Source organism: Jaculus jaculus, chromosome 9 (assembly GCF_020740685.1).
Source record: "Jaculus jaculus isolate mJacJac1 chromosome 9, mJacJac1.mat.Y.cur, whole genome shotgun sequence".
Taxonomy (NCBI): domain Eukaryota; kingdom Metazoa; phylum Chordata; class Mammalia; order Rodentia; family Dipodidae; genus Jaculus; species Jaculus jaculus.
Genome location: NC_059110.1, coordinates 62,618,768 through 62,644,921, shown reverse-complemented (window position 1 = coordinate 62,644,921; position 26,154 = coordinate 62,618,768). Strand labels below are relative to the sequence as shown.

General features: G+C 38.5%; 1 protein-coding gene across 6 annotated transcripts in view; it reads right to left on the bottom strand.

Annotated features, from left to right (window-relative positions):
* Positions 1–26,154, bottom strand: part of Ttc17 (tetratricopeptide repeat domain 17) — a 177,270-nt gene that overhangs the window by 57,600 nt on the left and 93,516 nt on the right. For all 6 annotated transcript variants that reach the window (XM_045159315.1, XM_004663335.2, XM_004663336.2 and 3 more), the window contains exons 3-15: positions 23,635–23,804; positions 22,571–22,682; positions 22,221–22,352; positions 13,860–13,969; positions 13,011–13,155; positions 12,478–12,617; positions 11,577–11,737; positions 9,536–9,648; positions 6,899–7,045; positions 5,264–5,379; positions 4,944–5,109; positions 4,228–4,305; positions 3,900–4,124 (exon numbers count right to left, since the gene is read on the bottom strand). In XM_045159315.1, the coding sequence (XP_045015250.1) occupies positions 3,900–4,124; positions 4,228–4,305; positions 4,944–5,109; positions 5,264–5,379; positions 6,899–7,045; positions 9,536–9,648; positions 11,577–11,737; positions 12,478–12,617; positions 13,011–13,155; positions 13,860–13,969; positions 22,221–22,352; positions 22,571–22,682; positions 23,635–23,804 (1,815 nt within the window). The remainder of the gene's footprint in view (positions 1–3,899; positions 4,125–4,227; positions 4,306–4,943; positions 5,110–5,263; positions 5,380–6,898; positions 7,046–9,535; positions 9,649–11,576; positions 11,738–12,477; positions 12,618–13,010; positions 13,156–13,859; positions 13,970–22,220; positions 22,353–22,570; positions 22,683–23,634; positions 23,805–26,154) is intronic.

Here is a 26,154-nt window from a genome sequence, read left to right as displayed (position 1 = left end):
TAGTCTTAAGTATATAGTTCAGTGAATTTTTACGTATGGACTTATCATTATAGCTGCCACTCAACACAATATATAAAACATCTAGAATGCATGTAGTGTCTGTCCTAGAAGGTGCCTTGGGTAATCCCACTCCAAAAGAAACCATTGTTATTATGTTGTTTCTAACTCTGACGTTCTTTAAGTTCTTATGGATGGAATCAACCAGCATGTTTTCTTATATGTAAAGACAGCACACATTCTTTTACAGCATTTCACTCAATCTGAAATTCATTCATGCTTCTGTATCAGCAGACTACTTGCAGTTAAACTGTCATAGTGTTCCACTGTATATCAGTTGTTCAACATTCTTTTGCCCATTGGCATTTGGGCTGTTTCCAGCTTCTGGCTATTATGAATAAAGTTACTATAAGCATTCTTATAAATATTTTTTAAGAAGTGTGTACTCATTTTTCATGGTTATATAATACCAAAGAGTGAGCCATAAGGTTAGAGTATATTTAGTTTAAGTAGATAAAACAAAGATTAAACCATTGAAAACAAAACTAAAATTGAATTGTTAGCAATTTAATGAAATATCTGCACAGAAGTCATGCACAGAGGTCAGTATTTTCAAATGTTGCCAGCTTGGAAAGGGGTACTGTTGAGAGGTATTTTTGGTATACTAACCCTCTTCTACTCATCTATGTTTTATTCTCATAGCAGCACTATAGCATTTAATAACTAAAATTTAAATATAATTTTAAAATATACAAAGGCAACTACTCTCTGAGGTGGCTCTTTATTCCCCCTTTCAGAAAAATATGATTCAATTACCTTAGCTGGTCCCACTAGAAAGTAAACCAAAAGAAGTATTATGGGAATAAAGCTGTACTGAGTCTTCCACTGAAATGTCTACTTGATCACATCACATACCATATGCTTATCATATGTTCTCACTGTACCGGTACCTTGTAAGTAATAAGTATCATATTTGATATACTTATTAGCAACCTGAAAGCAGAGAAATTACTATCTTTGCTTAAAGTCCAGTTGAAAATTTGTGTAATCCAAAGGAAACTCTTAACAGGTACTATTTTATTCTCATATTTTAAAAATTATTTTTTTGGGGGTGGGCTGGAGACATGGCTCCATGGTTAAAGTCATTTGCTTGCAAGGCCAAATGGCCTAGATTTAATTCTCCAGTACCCACATAAGGCCAGATGCGAAAGTAGGGCACATATCTGGAGTTCATCTGCAACGGCAGGAGGCCCTGCACATGCATTCTCTTGCTCTCCCTTTTTCCTTTTCTCTCTCAAAATAAACATTAAAAATTTTATTTTTGTGGCTGACGAGATGGCTTGGTGGTTAAGGTGCTTGCCTGCAAAGCCTATCAACCTGTGTTAGATTCCTCAGTATCCACATAAAGCTAGATGCACAGTGGTACATGCATCTGGAGTTCATTTGCAGCAGCCAGAGGCTCTGACATACCCTCGCTCTCTCTCTCTCTTTTCCTATTTGCAAATAAAAGCAAATTATTTATGGAACCCAAGTAATTTTTTCCTTTTTTATATCTCCTTTCCTCACCATATGGATAGACAGACAGACAGACAGATAGACACATGTAAAACACTAATAAGAGGAAACAAATATACAAAGAAGCAGTCCAATATGAAGAGTTCATGGTCATCTTTTTACAGTTCCTTAGACTCATGGAGAGGATTGTATAGGAGTACTTCACAATCTTGAGATTGTTCATGTCCATACTGACAGCTGAACAATCTAGTTCTGTTTCATGTCCACTCAAAAAGTCTGTATTTTCTATGTGTATGACAAACAAATAAACAAATTAAATAACACAATAATCATTTTTGGAATTTAAGGTAGTAAACCTAAACTATTTATCCACACCTCTTCTAAAGCAGTTTTTAGCTATAAAAACATTTAAGTACTAGGAAAGATCAATTTAAATGTATATTGATTGTAACTATTTCATCAAACTTAATATGTCAAGTAGTAGCATGTATTGTGATTTCAGAGGTGATAGAATATGATAAAACAGAAGTGGTGCCTTAAAACTAGGAACTATGATAAATAACAAAGCAGTGATGTTGGGAGGAATGGTAGCACATGCCTGTAATCCAAGCACTGAGAAAGCTGAATCAGGAGGACTGCCACAAGTCCAAGGCTGGCATGAACTATAGAGTGAGTTTGAGCCCAGCCTGGTTAACATGGTAAGATCCTATCTCAAAGATAAACAAATACTACCCAAGAAATAACTCTCCCAAACCTATTCAAAGCCAGCCAACCAAACAAATCAGTAACATAACTTCACAGCCTGACTTTATGTGGGAAGTTCAAGGCATAAATATCTATCTATCTATCTAGCTGTCTATTTATCTATCTTTTTTGTATTTGTTTATTTTTGTAATGTTGGTCATTTGGTTCTTAAACTTACTGCAAGCCAGGTAAGTCCGCTGAGCTATATCTCCAGGCCTGCACCTATTTATCCATTTTTCAAAACAACCTTTAAATTATGCTCTGGCTTTAACAGTGTAACTATAAGTTAAATATTATAAATAGTCTAATATTAAGCAATATGCATGCAGTAGTGAGGATAAAATCAGAAGCATGTGTTTCAGACTGACATAAAGTATGATGGTGTATTTTTATAGCTATGTTATTCTCATTTGTGTATTATGTGCATATGTTCATATGTGTGCAGGTGCAGGTGCATGTAGCAAGAGGACAACTCTGAGTGTAGTTCCTCTCATAATGAAGACTGAACTCAGGCCCTAAGGCTTATAAGACAAGCACTTTAGGAACTAAATTCTTTCCCCATTTTTTATGTGTAAGTTTTAATTTTGATTCTGTGTGTGTGTTCATGTGTGAGCAGTTGTACATGCACGTATGTGTTGATACACATGAAGACCATGGAATAACCTCAGGTGTCCTTTCTCAGGTGCTGTTCACGTTTTTGGAGATAAGTCTCTCACTGAATAGAAGCTCATCAATTAGGCTAGTGTGGCTGGTCAGTGAGTCCCGGGGATCCAACTGTCTCTACCCACACCCCAGCATTGGGATTGCAAATATCATGCCCAGCTTTTATTAATGTGGTTTATGGGGATCAAACTCAAGTCCTCATGCTTGCATGGTAAGCACATTACTGACTGTGCTCTCTCCTCAGCCTACATGTATGTGTTTAAAAGAGTTAACTAGGGGCTGGACAGATGGTTCAGCACTTAAGGTGCTTGCCTGCAAAGTCTGAGGGCCTGGGTTCAATTTCTCAGTACCTAAGTAGGGCCAGATGCACAAAGAAGCATTTGCATCTGGAGTTCATCTTTAGTGGCCAGAGGCCACTCCCCCCACCTCTCTGCAAGAAAATAAATAAAATGAATAGAGTAACTAGGTGGCAACTAGCATGATGACACATGGTTATAACCTTGGATCAGGAGTTTAAGACAGAAAGAAACTTCATGAGGTAAACTTGGATTAGATGGCCAGACTCCACATTTAAATAAAGAATCAGGGCTGGAGAGATGGCTTAGCAGTTAAGCGCTTGCCTGTAAAGCCTAAGGACCTCAGTTCGAGTATTGATTCCCCAGGACCCACATTAGCCAGATGCACAAGGGGGTGCACACGTCTGGAGTTCGTTTGCAGTGGCTGGAAGCCCTGGAGCACCCATTCTCTCTCTTTATCTCTCTCTCCCTCTCTCTGTCATGCTCAAATAAATAAACCAAAAAAAAAAAAATTAAAGAATCAAAACAAAACTATATAGTCTTTTAACATGTGCAAATTCTGTTCTGCTAGTCCTTTGTTATACCCTTTCTAAAAAAGAAATACACATTGTACTCTAAAACTGAGTTAGTCTATATAGTAAATGAAATTATAAGTTAAAAAAAAATCAATAAATAAAATCTCACCTCAGAGCTATTGATGGCCAGAGCTTGCAGGAGTAGCTTAGTAGCATCAAGATGAAGGCCATAGTGAATCAAAAGGTTGGCCAGGTTAACAAGAGGAATATCCTGGTATTGAACTGGCGCTAAATTCAAAGCCCTCTGCAGACAGGCAATAGCAAAAGTGCTGTTTCCTACTGCTCTCCAATAGAGTCCAGCTTCATTGAGAATGAGCCAGACAGGGGCATTTGGCTAAAAATATCAAAATACTCCAATTAGTTAAGAAATACAACACTATTTAACCTTTAATTATAATTACTAAGCATTTAAATTTTAGATGTCCCATATGACTTACCTTGTTAATAGCATGAAATAAGAAAGACCCAATTTCTTCTTCTGGGATAGTATAGTTATTGATACGGGAAAGCAAAATCTAAAAATATCAAAAAGAAGCTTGGCTCAATTGAAAATAACAGGGAAGACATTTATAAAGCATCTCTATGGATATAAGTTTGTACATGAGTTCCAGAGGTACAGTTATTTTGAACAGATTTATAAATAATCACTCACATATATAATGAGGCCATTAACCTACCAATAAGTATTGACCTGATCACATGTTTGTACTAGTGTTCTTTAACTAAAGCAAAGGTCATGGCTTACTTGCCTTTAAATTCCAAGAACCTGAAACAGTACCTGGCAAGTAACTTTTTTCTGCTTCAATAAATGTGCTCTGAATTTAAGTAGTAACTACATGTAGTTTTGAATTTTACTTTAATAGACTGATTCCATTATGTAAACAGTTCAGTTATTCATCTTCAGAATCCTCTCAGTTGGAGGAATGAATAGTGCTAAGGGGAACCATGTTATCAGTAGCCCCAAGGAACATTTCCTGTCCCCCTATTAATGAATAGCATGACTGACTTATCAATCAATTCATCAATTCTTTAATTCTAGCCTTCAGTTTTATAAACTTAGAAACTGTCTTCCTTCAAATTTCTGTTCCATCTAAGAGGCTTCTGAAGTCACCCAGAATGGATGGCAATAAACACCAGCCTACATGAACCTTACTTTGCGTGCATGGTCATCAGGTATTTTGGCTTTCAGATCCATGCGAACCTCTAATTCTTTGACTAAGTAGGACACAGTGTGGCTTTTTCTGAAGTCAGTTAAGGAACAGTCAGGGGTTTGGGTCTCTTCTTCTGAAGAATAATCGTCACTGCTGAGTTCGTGGATCCTGGCACAAGAAAAAGGAACAAGATTCATATTTTCAAAGTTCAGTGAGTCCAAGATAAAGACTTAACCTTTCAAGTCCAAGGCTGGTTCGCTCAAAGCATCGCAGAAGACAACCATGCTGAATGTGGTGCTATGCCAAATCCATCAGCACTTGCCTGAGTCCTTTGTTCTCCGGGGGCAGAAAATATGTTGGCAATTCCCCACCAACAGGGACTTTAGGGTAGCTTTCTGTACAATCTTCTCTTTTAGGCCACAGAATATGCTGTTTGTTCTACGAAAGGAAAAAAGGTTTCTCATAGATTACTTTGGAGTCAATATCTTAAAATGTTAAGTGAACTGTTAAAAACCGAGGTATACAAGAATAACTTAACAGGAATATAATATTTTAAGATAAATACAGACACTGGTGGATTTCATAATATTCTTTCCACTAGATTATCTAAAAAGCAGTTATTCCACCTGCTTCACTGCAAATTGGTTCACTGTTGTACAGTCCTAAGCCAGTTGAGCCAAGAAAAATACAAGGGGAGATTTGTTGGCATTTCTGGGAACAAAAGCAAGCCTAAACATAAAAAAAAAATTTTTTTTTTGTATTTATTTAGTTATTTCAGAGTGATACACACAGAAAAAGGCAGATAGATTGAGAATGGGCATGCCAGGGCCTCCAGCCACTGCAAATGAACTCCAAATGCATGCACCACCTTGTGCATCTGGCTTACATGGGTACTGGGGAATTGAGCCTTGAATTGGGGTCACTAGGCTTCACAGGCAAGCACTTAACCATTAAGCCATCTCTCCAGCACCGCAAGTCTGAACTTTTATGATGCATATAAACCAAAGGCATGCTTCTCCAGTTGCCACTGGATCTCATCTTGTAACTAAGAGGGAAGTAAGCTTTGAAGTGACACCAATACTGTGCATGGCAGAGTAAAGAAAAGTAAAGAAATAAGTCAGTAGTGCTATACCTGGCCACTGGGATCAAACAAACCCAAAGTGTATCTCAAGATCTTCTGTATTAATAACAGTTTCCTGTCATTTAAGTCAGTAGGAGATGCAGCTTGTTATCTTTTTGTGAAAGCACACATATACTCAGAAAACTAACTTCCTTTGCCAGTGTCAAAACCTAAATTTGTTTAGTGATTTATATAATGTTCATTTTTCTATATGTAAGTAACTGTCTAAGACAGCTACCAAACATATCTTAAAGTTAACAAACTCTGGGGAGTTTGTGTTATGTAGAAATAAATCTAATGGCTGAATTTATTCAGTTAGAATAAACAGACTATATTCTAAAAACTAAATGATGAATACTACACATTTTTGTCCTCATGTCTTGGCATTGTCATTAGCTAGCATAGAGCTTTTTGATAGCTAGCCTACAATTGCATTTATCAACCTATTTATTGTATGCATCTTCCATTAGTATACAAGCTTAAAGAGAATAAGGAGCCTACCTACTATATTCCTAGTATCAGCTACACACTCACTTGGGAGCTTAACAAAAGAATGCTGATTAAGTAAGTAAAGAATATACAAATTGGTAATTTTGCTCAGTATGCAATGCTATGAAATGAAATCAGGGTTTCTATCTATCCCACTTGGCTGGGAAGAACTTAAGCTGGAGTCGATCTTACTGATTCACTATCTAGGAGGATGCTTTCCATTTAATAGCAAGTTTAACACATGTATGCTGTACTAAGCTGAACTGTATGGGGCCAAATTCCTGCTACAGTAGAGACCACTGCTTTAAGAGATCCTGTCTCTTCATGCTTCATTTTCTATATACTTACCCTGTATGCATCAGAATCCTGGCCCCAGATCCAGAGAACAGAATGGGCAACAGGAGAAGATTTGCCTGAATTACCGATGTCACTGTGATTTGCTGGAGCATCAAAGTTCACAGACATCATACTGGAAGTTGATGAATCATCACCAAACTAGAAAATGATAAATTCATTCAATTATGAGTAGAAAGGGAGCTGTTACCGAGATGTTACTCAAACTAAAAATCTAGTGACTATTCATAATTAGTAGGTCAGCAATAACATAATCGGATTGTTTAGTTTTGAGAACAGTATTCTCTCATGTACAACAGTTAACTTTCAATCAACTGTGCCACTAGTATGAGAAAAATAGCAGTTTTCTTGTCTTTTTACTTCCCTTTTATGATTTAGACTCTTAAATCAATGATTAAATAATCTACAGATCTGCTTCATTATTTCCCCATCTGTCTAGACTAAAATAATAATAATTTTTGTTGTTGTTGTTGTTTTTGAGGTAGGGTCTCACTCTGGTCCAGGCTGACCTGGAATTAACTCTGTCATCTCAGGGTGGCCTTGAACTCATGGCAATCCTCCTACCTCTGCCTCCCGAGTGCTGGGATTAAAGGCGTGCGCCACCACGCCCGGCTTTAAAATAATTATTTTTATATAAAATTAGTGCTGCATTTAGAAAAGGGAAGTTTAAGAAAGGAGGTTTAATATAGCTGTCAATTAGAAATTATAGACTACTGTCAATTCAAAATGCAAGTTTTAGAGGTAAAAAACAGGAAACTAGCAAATAAAGGCACACCAACACACACACACACACACACACAATCTTGTTTGTAAAACAAGGTAAAGGTAAAATAAGGTTTGACATACTTATAAGATTAGCATTGTATTTTTCTATGTTCCTGAGAAGTTGCTGGATAAGAAAATGGGATTAGGAATGGTAAAGATATGAGAAAACAGAATGAGTATTGTGAATGTGAAGCCCTAAGTCTTTATAAATAGAGATAGGCTCTTTTTCATGTGAATACAGAATAATGGAAACAACACTGGTACAGGGCAGTCCAGAGACCATCAAGACATCTAAGAGTTCTACTGGGTTTCAATCTGTATTTCTGAATATTTCTTCCCCCACCCTTAAAATGCACGGTTTAAGACAAGGAGCTACAATTTCAGATGGTGTGCATTTGTCTTTTCTTTTTTCTTGTTTTTTTTGAGACAGGGTCTCACTATAGCCCAGGCTGGTCTCAAGTTCATGGTGATTCCCTTACCTCAGCCTCCTTAGTGCTGGGATTATAGGTGTGTGCCACCATAACTTGCTCCCCCTTCCCTGCAATGTGGGTTCCGGTGTTTGAACTCAGGTTCTCATGCTTGCAAAACAAGAACTTTACCAACTGAGCCATCTCTGCCCTGCCTGTTCTTTTTCTTTTTTCTTTTTTTTTTCTGGGAAAAAGCAGTTTATTTTGGCTTACAGGCTCAAGGGGAAGCTCCATGATGGCAGGGGAAAACGATGGCATGAGCAGAGGGTGGACAACATAAGGTGGACAATAGCAACAGGAGAGTGTGCCCCTGTTCTTTTTCTTAAATGCCAAACATAGGATATTGCTAAGAACTAGTTTACAAAAATCATAGGGAGCCTTTGGTCTATATTACTAGTTTCTCCTCTCCCTCTCATCTCCTCCCTTCTCATTTTCTCTTTTCCTTGTTCCTTATTCTCTTCTTTTCTTCCCTTCCTCTTGTTTCAGGCAGTGTCTCATTCCAGTCCAGGCTGGCCTTGAACTCATGGCAATCCTCCTATATCAGCTCCTGAGTGCTGTAATTAAAACATGAGCCACCATGTCTACCTCCTTCTTACTTTCTCTCTTAAAATATCTATTAATTTTTATTTATTAGTTTTTCTCAATGTTGTCTGGGTCACTTTCTTTTCCAAATTAAAGGGTACACATTTGTATCCCTATAAATGTCTTCCTGATTTTTAAAGTGCTTACCTCTGGAAATTTTTACAGTTATAATACGGCAAAATGGATTCTGTCTAGGATAGAATAAATGCTATTTTTATTTCCAATACTCTTTTAGGATATCTGGAAATCTAGCTGACCTTACTTCCTTTATCATTTACCTATAGTAGTTATAGTATCCAGCATCATATTTAATGTATTCCTTCCTCCTAATTAGACAGGCTAGGATGGCTTTCATGTGTGTGTATATGAGTATGTGGGTATATACAGAGATATGTGAGAAAAAGCACACACCTAGCAATGGTGCTTGGTAAACATTTTCTGCTGATAATGATCACTCTGTTGGTGTTTTTGGTGGGCAATGTTACAGGAATGATAACTTCAGGAAAGACAGCTCTCTCACACATCTTAAATATTACTCACAGCTTATATGGAGAGATGAAAACTTTGAGTTAGATGTAACAACAGCCTAATTCTAGCTCCCTTGCTGAAGGAGATGCAATACACAATATATACATATACAATTATTTTGGGAAATTATTTTGTCATCCAGTACACTGTGTACTCATGACAAAATCTGCTTTCATAAAAATATAGCCACTCAAATCTAAAAAGATCTAAAGGAAATAACAGGAGGAAAACAGTACTATTCTCAGGTACACAAAAGTTAATAAGAACTAGAACAGACTAAGAAAAAGACCTGAACATAATCCACATTTTCAAAGATGTCTCCTCGATGGTAGCGCACAGGCTGGTCCCCCTGGCAGTGTAAACTATGCTGCTGGTTGACCAGACGGCATATCTGGTGATTTCCTAAAGTGGAAAAGAAGTGACACAGATGAGCAAGGTCACACAATGCCAACATGCTTTTCTTCATGTAACTCATTAATTTTCAACCTGTGTCTCTCAGAGCCTTAGGAGAGTACTTATTTATGGGTACAGGCAGAAAAGCACTCATTAATGGTTAATTAAATGAAATCAGTAAAGAAGTCCCAGTTTCTCTACCTATAAGGAACCTCTACCAGTTGCTTTATTAGTTCCTAATTTTGTTTTAGATTTATATGCAAAAGCTCTGGTTTCATTTACTATAGCCTGATCAGTAAATCTCAAAAACTGAACAAAATCTGGATACTTAAAATAGCAAAGAAAGAATGTTGATGAAATGTATAATGGACAATAAATGGTTACAGGTAAGGTCTGATGCTTATGAGTCTTTCCAGACCAACATTTTCGTTTTGTTTTGTTTTGTTTTGTTTTGAGGTAGGGTCTCACTCTCACTCAGGCTGACCTGGAATTCACTATGTAGTCTCAGGGTAGCCTCAAACTCATGGCGATCCTCCTACCTTAGCCTCCCGAGTGCTGGGATTAAAGGCGTGCGCCACCACGCCCAGCTCAGACCAACATTTTTATCAAGGCAGAATAGTGTTGAGTTGCTAGATATATTCCCTTAGGATTTAAAAAGAAACAAAACATTCTGGATATAATCATATCATTGATCTCCTGCTGACTTTTTTGTTTTGTTTTTTTTTTTCAAGGTAGGGTCTCGCTCTAGCCCAGGCTGACCTGGAATTCACTATGTAGTCTCAGGATAGCCTTGAACTCACAGCGATCCTTACTTCTACCTCCCTAGTGCTGGGATTAGGGTGTGTGCTACCATGGTCAGCTCTGAGATTCTGCATTTTGGGGAACAAACTCTAAGAGATCTTAATAAAAGCGATATACTACCTTCCCAGAGCAGCAGCAGCAGCAGTAGCAGCAGCAGCAACAAAATCCATGCATATCAGCAATCATTTAACGTGTGTGTGTAGGGTGTGTGTGGGGGAGGTCCAGGCATGTCATGATGTGTGTGGTCAGAAGACAACCTTGGAGTGTTGCTATGCTCCTGTCACCTTATTTCGTGACAGGACTTCTCTTGGACAGACTGGGTGGCTAGCAAACTTTAGGACTTTCCTGGTTCTGCCTCCTACTGCTGTGAGTTGGGATCCCACCTGTGCATCACTGTATATCTGGGATCACATATATGTGCATCATCACTGCACATCTGGTTTTCTGCAGGTGCTGGGATCCAGATCCCAGTAGTCAGCCCTGTACAGCAAACTCATCTGACGACTGAGCCACCTTCCCACTCCTTACATTTAATTATAGAAATTATTTCAAGAACCCCTTTTAACTAATTCATTGGCTCAGGCTAAGAGATCCTACCTGGGGCAAATTTTAGTCTAAATTCTGACTTCTAAAATGGTGCTTCTCTTTAAGCAAGCACGAAAAAACAAAAAAGATGCTTGCTTTCTTGCTAGTGGTATCCAGAGGGTATATGTGCTGGTGCTGTTGGTCTGCCTGGTGTTTGACTGGTATAAGGCCTTATTATCCACAGTGCAGGTTTTAGAAAAGCAGCAATAGGTATCACCAGGTCAGGAAGGTAGGATCTGCCCTATCTCCAACACATCCGAATCTAAATGTATTCAAATCTCCAGGGGAGTGATATTCAAGTTGGAGAAATACAAGACTTCTGGAATCTTAAAGATCAGGTTTTTATTTCAAAATGGGGGTTGGGAGAAAGTTAGCCAAAGTAGCTTCCCATGTCTCCTGACATACTACTGTGATGAAACTTGATTTTGATATCTAGAAAAGTCAATGACACAATATTATACTGCTTTAAGGCTGCACAAGAGCTATGACAGTAGGGCAAGCTAGAAGTGAATATCCTGTTCAGCCTCCACTCCCAAAGAGACACTACGTACCTAACTGTGCCTCTTTAGCCATCTGAGTCTCATGGATAATATTTCTTAAGATTTGCTCCTCCTGAATCAGCTTGTGTTTCTCTAGGATCTCCTGCTGTCTCAGGTAGTGGTCATGCTGCTTCTGGTACTCCTTTAACTCATTCAGTGTTCGCTGAAGAGATCTTAACATTATTTTAATACCAGAAAAAGTTAAAACACAGAATTAAAAAAATAAAACAAGCTTAAATGCGATCTTTACTGTGCAACATAACACCCAAATCGTACTAATTTGTGGGCCAAATAATGTCTCTCAGTGCCTCTTAACTAAAATAATATCTGACCCTAGAGAAGATCAAATACTACACATATGAGTTTACCAACATAACATATTTTATGAAAAAAAGTCAACAAGATTACTACATATTTTCAGCCTACTCATCTGCATCTAGCTTTATGACAACAAGTCATAGCCAGAATTATAAAGGTTTCAGCTAGGTATGGTAGCTCACATATAATCCTGGTACTTGGGAAGCTGAGGTAGAAGAACTACTGAGCATTCAAGGCCAGCATAATGAGTTTCTAGGTCAGCTTGGGCTGTAGAGTAAGATCCTATCTTCTTTCTTGTAACGTGCACGCATGTACACACACACACACACACACACACACACGCACACACACACACACACAGATCTAAATGACTTTATCGCATACATTCTCCAGTTCCGGGAATCAAAGGTGTTGGAGTCCTCAATGCAATCAGTTAATTATGCTGAATGAATTTGAAGAAAAGGAATAGGACTTGCAGTATACGAACTTTCTTCCTTAATTCTCAAGATCAAATTAAAATTGCTACTACCAAACACTATTCTAACCTAAGGGTCTGTGGTGCTGGTAGTTCAGTGATATTTTTTATTTCAGTTACCTATGTTGAGCCTCTAATTTCTGCTCAAGTTTTTGCTGACACAGGACAGCATGCTTCCTCTTTATAGCTTGCTCAAACCCAGGTTTGGCCTGCAAAGCATGGTCATAACAGAGCACTGAATGGTTATACTCCCCAAGCATCTGAAGAGACAAAAACAAACAGATATACACACAGGGAAGCATAGTTAGCCAAGGCTGGTTGCACCTGCCCAAACTGCTAATGATTTATGAAATCACATCTACCCTTCACTTTGCAGTGAAAACTGTTTGATCCATGACCAAATCCTCTCAATATGAAGGTATTGCTATCTATAAAAGCTTTATTCTGCAGCTTAAAATTCCAATCATTTTCTTTTTCTTTTTGCATAGGCTAGGACAATTATGATATAATATTGAGGATTTTTTCTCTTAATTTCTGCATTTCTCTTCCTCAGAATGAAAAAAAAAGGAAAAAGGAAACATTCTACTGAAAAAATAGTCTCCCCCCATTTGGTATAGTACATTGGTAAAACGAAGCAAAAAAGTAGTATTTACTGCATATATATTCCCCAACGTGTAGTAGCTGGTGAAGAAATCGCTGTCATCCAGAGCTGCATGGACCACAACAGCAGCATCAGCAGAGAAATGTGCTCTGTGGAGAACATTTGCCAAATTCACCAGGGCAATGTCTTTATTGTGCCTAAAAGAGAAGAAATGTAACTAGCTAGTAGGGTGAATGTATTCTATAATATTGTTTAACTACCTGAGCAGGAAAAATGACACTATGTTACTTAGCTTAGGAAAATAAATTTAAGTATGCTAAAAGGTAGAGGAAGTAAGAGAGTCATAATGCTTCATTAAAAAAAATTAGTGATGCTTACTAAATCCAAGAGCTGCAAATTTTGCCACAAAAATAAGGTCTCACAGACATAATTTATAAGCTCATCCAGGGTTTACATTTTCCTTAAGAAAAGCCATTTTTAATTTATGGTAATTTATCCAGTACTTGCAACTGATGTCTTGTGTGAACCACAGACTATCTATACTATATATATATATGTATATATATTTTTTCTTAATGAAAAAATTAATTATGTTAAACAATTTTCATTATTGTATCTCAGACTGGCCTTGAACTACTAATCCTCCTCCTTTGACCTGGAATCACAGGAATGCACAACCACACCACATGCTGGAGATGGAGTACAGGACTTTGTGCATGCTATGAGACACTACCAATGGGGCCACACTCCAGCCCAAGTATCACTTTGAGCTTTTTGAAAGGGATGGAGGAGGGTATAAGTATAATACAATCATGCTTTTTAATTTTCTTCTTATATATTTCTCTTTAACAGTTCTGAATGATGTGGAAAATCATCAGTCCCCAACGAAAACGGATCTTACCTGGATGAGAAGTGGAGAGCTCGCATGGTACATTCCACAACTTGATATGGCTCATTTTTTATTCTCCAGTAAAATGAAGCCATGTTATATAGTACCCAGGAAGAAGAGTTCTAGAGATTATACAAACAAGGCAACAGTCAAAATCAGTACAAAATGGCTATGTTCCCTGAGAATATATAAAATGAGCAAAACCAAAATTCTGGCCCTTCTGAAATTTAAGATGAAGATGAGGTATAGTAGCAAGAATGCAAAAATGAACTACACCTGCCCAAAGAGCCTTGCAGAGCTGCCTATAATCTCAGCATTTGGGAGACTGAAGCAGGAGGATTGTTGTGACTTCAAGGCCAGTATGGGCTACATAGTGAGACCCTGATTCAAACAAACAAAACAGTCATGTGATCAACTGAAGAGAACACAGGTAGAATTTATGTATAAATCATCCACCTCCAGGCTATCATTCCAAGGAAATAAAGCTGAGATACTGATTATATGCCCATAACTTATCAGGCCCAACTGCAGGATTTTAGAAGATTTAGCCTACTTAGAGATATCAGCAGCTTTAACAGAGATTCCCGAAATTAATATTGTTCAAAGTTTGCTGTTTATGTAAGTGAAGGGCCTAATTTCAGTGAACAGCTTTAGAATGTTGTACAAGATTAATTTTTTTTATTTGTCATGTTATATGATTAGAAAAAATTCAAATCTTTAAGTTGATGAAAACTAAACCCTCATAGTACTTAACTGCATTATTTAGTCAAGTTACATAGAAGTTCAGATAGGCTTCTTTTATTGTGAGGCTTTTTCTTCCTCTATCATTTCAACCATAATAAACTGGATGCTATAAAAACATCAATGTAGGGCTGGAGAGGTGGCTTAGTGGGTAAGTGCTTGCCTGTGAAGCCTAAGGACCCTGGTTTGAGGCTCGATTCCCCAGGACCCACATTAGCCAGATGCACAAGGGAGCACATACATCTGGAGTTCGTTTGCAGCGGCTGGAGGCCCTGGTGTGCCCATTTCTCTCTCTCTGCCTTTCCCTGTCAAATAAATCAATAATGAAAAAAAATTTTAAAAAGTCAATGTAGGGCTGGAAAGATGGCTTAGCGGTTAAGTGCTTGCCTGTGAAGCCTAAGGACCCCGGTTCGAGGCTTGATTCTCCAGGACCCACGTTAGCCAGATACACAAGGGGGCGCATGCATCTGGAGTTTGTTTGCAGTGGCTGGAGACCCTGGCGTGCCCATTCTGTCTCTATCTGCCTCTTTCTCTCTGTCTGTCGCTCTCAAATAAATAAATAAAAATAAACAAAAATTTTTTTTAAAAAGTCAATGTAAATAAGTTTAAACCCAAATAAAGACATTTTAGATTTTTGTTAAGAAAAATGACACACTGGAGAACATATTTACTATATATAGTTAAAGATTATAATACCTTTAACATAAAAAGAGCTCATTAAAAATATCTAAAGTGGCTGGGTGTGGTGACACACATCTTTAATCCCAGCACTTGGGAGGCAGAGGTAGGATGATTGGCATGAGTTCAAGGCCACCCTGAGACTACATAGTGAACTGCAGGTCAACCAGGGATAGATCAAAACCCTACCTCGAGAAAGCAAAAAAGAAACAAACAAACAAACAAAAACTAAATTGACTGGGTTTATAGCTCAGTGGCAGGGTGTTTACCTTGAATGCTTGAGGCCTATGGTAGTTTGATGTTTGATTCAGGTGTCCCCCATAAGCTAGTTTCCCAGCTGATGGAGATTTGGAAATTAAAACCTCCTCGAGGCAGTGTATTGTTGGTGTCAGGCTTATGGGTATTACAGTCAGTTTCCACTTGCCAGTGTTTGGCACACTCCTGTTGCTATTGTCCACCTAATGCTGGCAAGGAGGTGATGTCCACCCTCTGCTCATGCCATTGTTTTCCCTTGCCATCATGGAGCTTTCCCTTGAGTCTGTAAGCCAAAATAAATCCTTTTTTTTTTTTTTTCCAAAAGATGTTCTTGGTCAGGTGATTTCTGCCACAATGCAAACCTGACTGCAATAGTAATGTTGGTACCGAGGAGTGGTGTCATTTGCTACTAGACACCTAACTGTATGGTTTTGCCCTTTTGGAGCTGGGTTTCAAGAGGAATATGGATGAAATTGAAACCTTGGCCTAAGAAATGCCTTGCAATGGTGTAAGTACAGCTTGATGGACTATTCTGGTCAGAGTTGAAAGACCTGAATGTATTAAGAACTATGGATTGTGAGGTGAGGTTTATGAAGGTGAAAAGGTGCTTTGTCTGGACTGGGTTAGAAGTACTTTGTGTAAGAGGCTTGCTGTTATATCCATGTCCTAAGAACTTGTGCAGTGTAGCAGTGCATAGAAATGGACTGTTGTGTGCAGAAGGATATGGCGCAGAAAGAAATCTTTGGACCCAATCTGCTGCCTGTTCAGCTGCAATTATATGAGAGATTACAACCACTGAGATTGGGCCAGCTGACCTGCATTGGGACAACAGGAAGAATGTGGACTCTTGAAGGGGCTGAGTGCTCAAGGAGTGTCCTGCATTAAGAAATTGGCAACCTACCTGGTATTATAGAGTAGGAACAGATGCAGGAAAGAGAAGGTCACTGAATATGCAACATAGTCTTGTGTTTTGGAACCGGCCATGGACAATGTGTAGCACGTTTGCTGGATTGCCTGCGTGGAGACCTGATGAAGCTGTATAAACTGAGGACTGCAGTGGAGACCCAGTGGAGATGCTGGGACCATGAGATGGCTGACAAGTAAAGCTGCCGGCGCCAGATGAAGTTTTCCAGGACTGTGAGTAGCTTAGCTGGAGGGGCAGAACTGGAACTCCAGAGACTTGTTGCTATTTAGAATATTGGACTTGGAGATTTGTCACTGACTAAAGTTGTTGGACTTGGAGCTACAGAGTTTGATGTTTGCCCTGTTTAAATCATGTATTAGTTGAATATTTCTTTGCTATGCCCAATGCCATCTTTTGCAGTGTGAATGTGTTTTCTGTGCCATTATGGATTGTTTAGTACTATGGCTCAGTTAAAAGACCTTGGACTATGGAGATGTTTGAAGATCATTGGGATTGATAAAAACTATGGGCACATTTAAAGTTGGATGAATGCATTGCATTTTAAATCATGTATGTTTATCAGTTTATGGGGGCCAGAGGCGGAATGTGGTGGTTTGATTCATAAAGTTAGATATTCTGAATGCTAGCCTCCCTAGCTGATGGCAACTGGAAATGAAAACATCCCAGAGGGGTGTATTGTTGGCAAGCTTATGACTATTATAGCCAGTTTCCCCTTGCCAGTGTTTGGCACACTCTCCTGTTGCTATTGTCTACCTTATATTGGCCAGGAGATGATGTCCACCCTCTGCTCATGCTATTGCTTTCCCCTGCTATCATGGAGCTTACCCCCAAGTCTATAATACAAAATAAATCCTTTTTTCCAAAAAGCTGCTCTTGGTTGGGTGATTTCTGCCAGCAATGTGAACCTGACTGTTCAATCCCTAGTACCATAGGAAAAAAAAATTCTTGCCAAGCATGGTGATGCATGCCTTTAATCCTAGCACTTTGGAGGCAGAGGTAGGAAGATCACCGTGAGTTCAAGGCCACCCTGAGACTACATAGTGTTCAGCCTGCACTAGCTTGAAACTGTGCCTCCAAAAAACAAAATAAAACAAAAAAAATCTAAACTTGAAAACAACATCTCTAGCTCCTAAATGCCTGCTGCAGAAGCAGAAGCAGGTCTTTTGCTCCTGCTTCCTGATTGACCTGCCCCTGGGTCCCTAGAGAGTGTGTGTAAGAAATGAGTAAGCCAGAACTACCTATTAGTTCCCCACCTCTGAGTTCCCTGGCTTTGGTACCCATGTTGCTAGTTTGGGGCAGCCTTGACCCTGTGTGTATGCTGTGGAAGCAGGCCTGTTGCTCCAGCTTCTTAATTAACCAGTCCCTGGGTTCCCAGAGGGTGCACATGTGTTCAGATAACAGGGGATGGTCCCCAACTCCTTTTATGAAGCTAGCACCAACCTAATGCCAAAACCAGGCAGAGATATAACAAGAAAACTATAGGCATATATCCCTGATGAACTGAGATGCAAAGATCCTGACAAAATCCTCACAAACTGAATTCAAAATCACATCAAAAGCATTATCTACCTTGATCAAGTAAGCTTTATCCCATGGATGCAGGGATGATTCCACATACAGAAATTGGTCAACATAATATACCACATAAATAAACTTAATCACAAGAACCACACGATCATTTCAATACATGCAGAGAAGGCCTTTGAGAAAATAAAAATCACTTCATGATCAAAACGCTGGAGAAGAATAGGCATGAAGGGTTTATATGTCAACACAATAAATGCTATATATAAAGCACCTAAAGCCCAAATAATACTTAATGGGGAAAGACTCAAGAAGTTCCCATTGAAATTGGGAACAAGACAGTGTCTATTCTCACCACTGCTCTTCAACATAGTACTAGAAGTCCCAGACCAAGCAATAAGACAGGAGAAAGAAATAAGAGAGATACAAATAGGAAAGGAAGAAATCAAATTAGCCCTGTTTGCAGATGATATGATGTTATACATAAGTGATTTGAAAATCTCAATCTCAAAACTTCTAAAGGCAATTAATTCCTTCAGTAATGTGGCAGGATACAAAATCAACACTCAAAAATCAGTAGCTTTTCTATATGCAGAGGACAAATATACAGAAAAGAAATCAGTGAAGCTGTCCCGTTTTCAATAGGCACAAAAAATATCAAATCCCTTGGAATGACACTAATCAAGAATGTGGAAGAACTACACAATGAAAACTTAAAAACACAGCTACTGGGCTGAGGGATGTCTTAGCGGTTAATGCCTGCAATGCCAAAAGACCCAGGTTCCATTTCCCAGGACCCATGTAAGCCCGATGCACAAGGTGGCACAGCATCTAGAGTTCATTTCCAGTGGCTGGAGGCCCTGGTGCACCCATTCTCATTTTCTCTCCCCCTGCCTCTTTCTATCTCTCAAATACATAAATAAAAATAAAAAAAAATAGTTACTTATCTTGAGAAAGGTGTCAATAATGTACACTGGAGAAAGGACAGCATCTTCCAACAAATGGTGCTGGACAAACTGGATAATCACATATAGAAAAATGAAACTACGTTCATTCATCTCACCATACACAAAAATAACTCCAAATGGATTAAAGACCTCAATATGAGACTCAAATTCTTAAACTATTTGAAGAAAAATAAATAGAGGAACTTGCCACAATATAGGAGTGGGGAAGGACTTCCAGAACTATAGTCCAATAGCCCACAAAATTAAATAATCACTCAATCAGTGGGATCTCAGGAAGCTAAAAAGCTTTTGCACAGAGCTGGAGAGATGGCCTAGCAGTTAAGGTGCTTGCCTGCAAAGCCTAAAAACCCACATTTGATTCCCCAGGACCCATGTAAGACAGGTGCACTGGATGGCACATGTGTCTAGAGTTCCTTTGCAGTAGCTAGAGGTCCCGGTTCACCCATTCCCTCTCTCATTCCCTCAAATAAATAAATAAATATTTTTTGAAAGACCTTTTGCACAGACAAACATACCATAAGCACAGCCAATAGATTACCCACAGAATGGAAGAAATTTTTTGCCAGCTATCCCACTGACGGGCCTAATACCTAGAATCTATAAAGAACTCAAAAAACTAAGCAATAAAAAAATTAAGCCAGGCATGGTGGCACATGCCTTTAATCCCAGCATTTGGGAGGCAGAGGTAGGAGGATCGCAGTGAGTTCAAGGCCACCCTGAGACTATGTAGTTAATTCCAGGTCAGTCTGAACCAGAGTGAGACTACCTTAAAAAACCAAACCAAAAAAAAAAAAAAAATTAAATAACCTACTCAAAAAATGGGGTAGAGAACTGAATAGGGGTTCTCAGAGAACAAAATACAAATGACTAACACACGCTTAAGAAAATGTTCAACATCCCTAGCCATCAGGGAAATGAAAATTAAAACAACTATGAGATTCCATCTTGCTCCAGTAAGGACAAAAATCATCAAAAAAAAAAAAAAAATCAAATGACAACAAATGCTGGCAAGGATGTGGGGAAAGAGGAACCCTCATTTACTGTTGATGGGAATGCAAACTTGTACAACCACCAAGGAGATGAATATGGAGATTCCTAAAAAAGATGAATATAAAACTACCAACAGACCCAGTTATTCCCTTACTGGGCATCTATCCGAAATGCTTACGCATCAATACAGAGACATTTGCTTAACCATGTTTATAGGTTCTCAATTCATAACAGCTAAGAACTGAAATCAACCCACGTACCCATCATTGGCTGAACGGATAATGAAGCTGTGGTACATATACACAATGGAATTCTACTCAGTAATAAAAAATAATCCAATGCCCTTATTTCATGTACCTAATTCCTCAGCTTCTGAACTTCTAAACACACTAACTAACGTTTAATTTCCACTATTAACCAATTTTAGTACAAATAATCTTCATTTCTCTTTTGAACTACTGGCAAAAGATTTCTAGTCTGTTTTCAGTTCTGCCCATTACTTCTCTGTAACTATAGTGAACATTTAAAACCATTAATTGAATTGTAGCATTTTTCTGCTCCAGCTTGTGAACCTATCAGGAACATACTCCAGAGTCTTTACTTGCTTTCACAGCCTCCAAGAACCTGACACTGGCTTACTTCTCTGGCTTCATTGTCTCCTTCTTGCTCATCAGATTCTAGCTGTACTAGTATGAATGTGGTTACATGACATCAGTTACACTGATGAATGTCTATACTCTGATCTCTTGTGACATATCAAAGTTATACAGGGCTTGTGAGGAAGGAATAAAGGGTAAATGAAGTCAGAAATTGGGGCCTAAAATTCAACAGGGGCTGGGGCAATAGCTCAGTAGCCCAAGAACCTGAGTTCAGATCCCCAGCATCCATTAAAAAAGCTGGTCCTTGGGCTACCAATGTAAGCTTAAATCCAGCCACCCTCAATCTTATTTTCAGTTGAACACTTAACCTTCCTCTATAGGATTCTGCAAAATCCTAAAACAATTTTTCTGATTAGTCTATTAAGTTTTGGAAATACAAATGTTTTATATTACCTTCAGAAAAAAATATAATGCACTTCAAAGTCAAACTGCTTTATAACTTGTATCCAAAATTACCCCTTGATATAGAACAGTGTATTTAAATGAACTACATAAAAATCTTATAATTATGTATTTTATTTAATACCACTATAACACTGTTTAAATATTAAATTCCATTTATGATAACCCTTAGGCATAGAGAAGAACCAAAGCTGTTTCTAAATTCTCACACTGTTCTGAATGGTATACTTAAGAGTCCTGGGTCATGCTATACACTTCCTCACATCCTGTTCTTTAATTTTTTGAAATTTTATTTATTGATTTCTGGTGTGTGTACAGTATATATAGTGTGGTGTGTATATATATAGCATATGTATGTGTATGTGCAGGCCTGCAGAAGCCAGAGAAGAAGGTAGGGTATCCTGTTGTTGCTGTTCTGCTTTGACTTCTGGAGACAGGGTCTCTCAGTGAACTTCAAGCTGCTATCGGTCAGACTGGCTGACCAGCCAGCCCCACAGTCTCTGGTTTCTGCATCCCCACCTCCCAACAGTACTGAGGTACAAGCTTGCAGGACCACAGCCAACTCTTTACATGGGTGCTAGGGATCAGCCTCATGTACTCATGCTTATGCAGCATATACTCTCACATAATGTGCCATTTCTCCAGCCCCTGCTGACATCTATCCTTTCCTTTCTCTCTCTTTCTTCCTTCCCTCCTCCCTTCACCCTCTGTATCTGATATATTCTATATTCTATGTAGTCCAGGCTGGTCTTAAGCTTGTATGTTTAACAGATCTTCCCAATTCAGCCTCCTGAGTAGCTGAGACTATAGACACATGCTATCATGACTGGCTCTCCACCTCATTTTTTAAATTTAGAAGTTCCTTTAAGAGGAAATTTTAGAAGAGCTTATTGTTTGTGGTAATTTCTTAGATCAGAGAGCAGAGATAAACTATGCATTATGTATAGCTATATCAATGTTAAATTTTCTTCTACTCTCAATAAGATTGATTGAATCTTTTAGGTTATTTTAGCAAGAGTTAGTTTAAATTAATCGTTCCAGCAGCTCTTCCTGGTAAAGGAAATTACTATACCCACATTTTTCCCTCCTGTCAGAATATGTAGTTTAGATTCATGTCATCTTAACTTAAGATCATTCTCTAGACAAAAACAGGTGAAGTGGGTATTTTCTGAGAGCAAAATATCACTGTTGACATGAAAACTTTTGACTCATTAAGTTACTGGTGACATACCTTCTGCAGGCCTTCATGAATGAGATGGCCTATGTCATCTATATTCCTTCCTAACCGTTTAGATAAATAGGTGAAGACTGGATCTTCTTTAGGTAATAGAGGGGCAGAAAGATTAATCCTCTCTTGTACACCCTAAGGAAGAAAATAATTTCAAGAACATAGTGAGAAAGTGAAAAAAGATATTATAGAAGATAAGATCACAAGTAATGTATTTGTTTTGAAAGAATTTAAAAAATAGGAAATGGTTGTAAATTTATAAAGATGTTTAGGAGAGAAGAAAAGTAATTTTCTTAAGCATGGGATTGAATGAAAGAAAAATAAATTCCCCAACTCTACAGCTGTCCACTTACTCGTAAGTGCTGGAAAGCATGTATACTGTATGGAAGTTCTAGAATTTTAGTACAGTCAGGTTGCTCTGGGTCTGGAGGGACAGGTGATTCTGTGTCTATATAATCTTCAGGGCTAAAATCAAGAAGCAAGAATAATGAATGAAAGGGGTGATAAACATACTTTAAGAAATGTCAAAATTTCTCCTATAATCTTGACTTTATAGTTAATATTAATCAAAATTCATAGTTTTTCACAGAGCTACAATAAGAAATGCAAAATTTTGGAAATTCAAATTAAAAGGGGAAAGGCAAGAATTAGAAAATAGAGGAGTTAAGACTGTAGACTTTCAAAAACTAATATAGTAATACTGCTAAATTCTAGAAATGTTAAAACAATATACACATGTATTAAAAGCCTTTACATTTGTACCCATTACTGATGTTTAAATATTTTTTGTAACATGGTAGATGAAAATTATTTTTTACTTGATAACATCTGAGGGATATTTTTCTATGTTTACTAGATAATTGTATTTATAATAAATGTTTAATTTTATATTAAGATACTAAGTATATTTAAGTGATTTCTAAGGACTTTAATATATCTTGAACTTATTTCAGTAACTCAATTGTGACTGAAATATATTACATAAATGGTTTCTATTTATATATTTGTTTTTTTTTTTTTTTTTTTTTTTTTTTTTTTGGTTTTTCGAGGTAGGGTCTCACTCTGGTCCAGGCTGACCTGGAATTAACTCTGTCATCTCAGGGTGGCCTTGAACTCATGGCAATCCTCCTACCTCTGCCTCCCGAGTGCTGGGATTAAAGGCGTGCGCCACCACGCCCGGCTATTTATATATTTGTATGTGTATGTGTATGTTTGTCAGGATCTCTTGCTGCTGCAAGTGAATACCCATCTGGCTTTATGGAGGTGGCTAGGGAATTGAACCTTGGCTGGTAGGCTTTACAAGTTTGCACTTTTAACTGCTGAGCCATTTCCTCATCCCCCGGAACTAGTTTCTTACTGATTTCAGAAGGATCTGCTTGGGGAAACAACTGTAGTTTAGAAAAGAGAATCATTTTACCTGATGTCTTTGCTCTCCAAAGTTATGTATGTGCCATCATACAGATCCAGGTCTCCCAATGGCACCTTGGCTTTGATGCAGTCTGGATCTTCTTTATTGTGTCGTTGTTCTAGTCCTGTGTCTCTGTCCTCATTCTCCTCTATGTGGATTTTTTGAGCAACTAACTGCTTCTGGAGAGAAGAAAATAAAACAGAATGGATTTTTATAATGCTTTAGCCTACAGACCACTGAAAACAAAGAATTTAATGAGTACTGAGCAAGTCAGAGAATCTATAAAGACAAGGATGCTGTAAAAGCCCTTAATTAACTTAGCAACCATCCACAAGCCTTTCTAAAAGAACTTGCCATGTTGTATTTACTCTTAAAATATTACTTTAGGCCCCGCACGGGGGCATGGGCCTTTAATCTCAGCTCTTGGGAGGCAGAGGTAGGAGGATCACTGTGAGTTCAATGCCAGACTCAGAGAAAAGAGTGGATTTTAGGTCAACCTGGGCTAGACAAGGCCCCTACCTCAAAACTTCTCCCAAAGTTACTTTAGTAATATATACGTATTTCCAAAATATCAAAATCTAATTATATAAGTTATATCATAAATCACTGTTCTACAACTTTTAAACTTAACACTGTTACTTCACTATATATACTACGTACATAACTAATATTTTTAAAAAGTTAAAAAATAAAATATGCAGAGTGCTTGAGCTCTGCCTGAGGTTCTCAGAGAGTGATTGCTTATGGTACAGGTGATGGCTTTTCCCTCTGTGTGGATCTGTGTAAAGGGGGCCAGCTTCCTCTGCCATTATAGAACTTCCCCTGGATCTGTCAGCTTCAAGTACATCCCATTCCTCTAGTAAACTGTCTGGCTTGGAGGTTCATCCCAGCAATACAAAGCTGACTGCAACAGGCAGTATGGTCCCATGTGACTTTTTGTTGGAACACACATTTAGAGTCATGTATCTTTCACTCTAACTACTGAGAATGTTCTTTCCCTTCAGCTACTGAGAATGGAATACTGACAGTGGCTATTGTCAGCCTGGGGTCTGGCTTACGGCTCAAAACTCTGAAAAGGTCATAAAATGATGGTTTAGCATGATCTTAATTGTTTTAAGTCATTAAGACTCTTTATTTTTGGTTTTTCAAGGTAGAGTCTTGCTCTAGCCCAGGCTAGCCTGGAATTCACTCACTCTGCAGTCTCAGGGTAGCCTTGAACTCAGACAGTCCTCCTACCTCTACCTCCTAAATGTTGGGATTAAAGGCAGCACCACCACACTTGGCACATTAAGGCTTCTTGGGAATGTGATTACGAAGGTGATTCATGCTTATAATTGCAGTACTTCGGAGGTAGAAGCAAGAGGATTAGGAATATAAGGCTAGCCTCAGCTACATAGAAAGTTTGAGACTATTCTGGGTTATATGAGACCCTGCCTCAACAACAAACAAACAAACAACAAAGGATTTTTGTATTCTTATTTTATTTTTGACGATGTCCATAATTATAGACAATAAACCATGATAACTCCCCCCAACTTTCCCCTTCATAACCCCACTCTCCAACATATCCCCTTATTAAAAGAATACCATATATTTAATGTTTCTAGCTTATATTAGCTTGGATGGAATATAATCAATGGATCTATAAGAAATATAAATGTATGTAGGACTTTCAGTGAAGCAATATATATTACACTTCTCTCCTCTGAAACTTCAGTGGGGGAGATTGCTCTGATGGTAGCTAATAAGAATTTTGTGACACTCGGCCTGACCCCTTTGGACAATACATAACTACCCTAGCACAGCAGGAGACGGCTGTCTTTACTTAATCTTATTTGACAGAACCCTACACTTATGGATGTAAATCTCTCCCCTCTCTAAACAGGGGAACTTCAGACAAACCTTGTAAAAGGTATGTAAATCTACCACAATCTGAGTTCAGGGCCTGTGTCAGGTTTTTGGCATTAGCCAGCAGAGTTCTGTTCATGAATAAAATTTCTCTCCCTCTCCCTAAAGTGGATGTTGTCTGATTATTCTCATTGACTCACTCATTAATTCCTATAACATAGCTGGTGCTGATTGGCTGGGAAATTGAGTCACGAGGGTCTTGCAAGCAAACTCCTGGCCCTTTGAGCCACTGGCATGGTCAGCCAAGCTGCTGTGGGGGATGGAGTCTCCAAGGAATTTGAAAAGCGCTCACCCTGATGGTTTCTTGGGCACAAACTTGGATCAGAGCTCTGCCCTCCCATGGCACCAGAACTCCAGACCAGACTTGGAAGAGAAGATGGAAGAGCCACCAGACAAACAGCCAAGGAGGTCCTGGAGGGACCAGAACGCATGCTGGGATAGAGCCTGATCAGCTCTAGGGCCATTCCAAGTAGACCCAATGTGTATACAGGGTTGAAACAGTACCTGACAGGGGGCTCCATGTGTATTCTGAGCTGACAGACTGCTTCCAGTACATTTCGAGCTGACAGGCCTGCCCCATGTATAGTTGGAGCTGAGAGGACTGCTCCATGTGTATTTGGA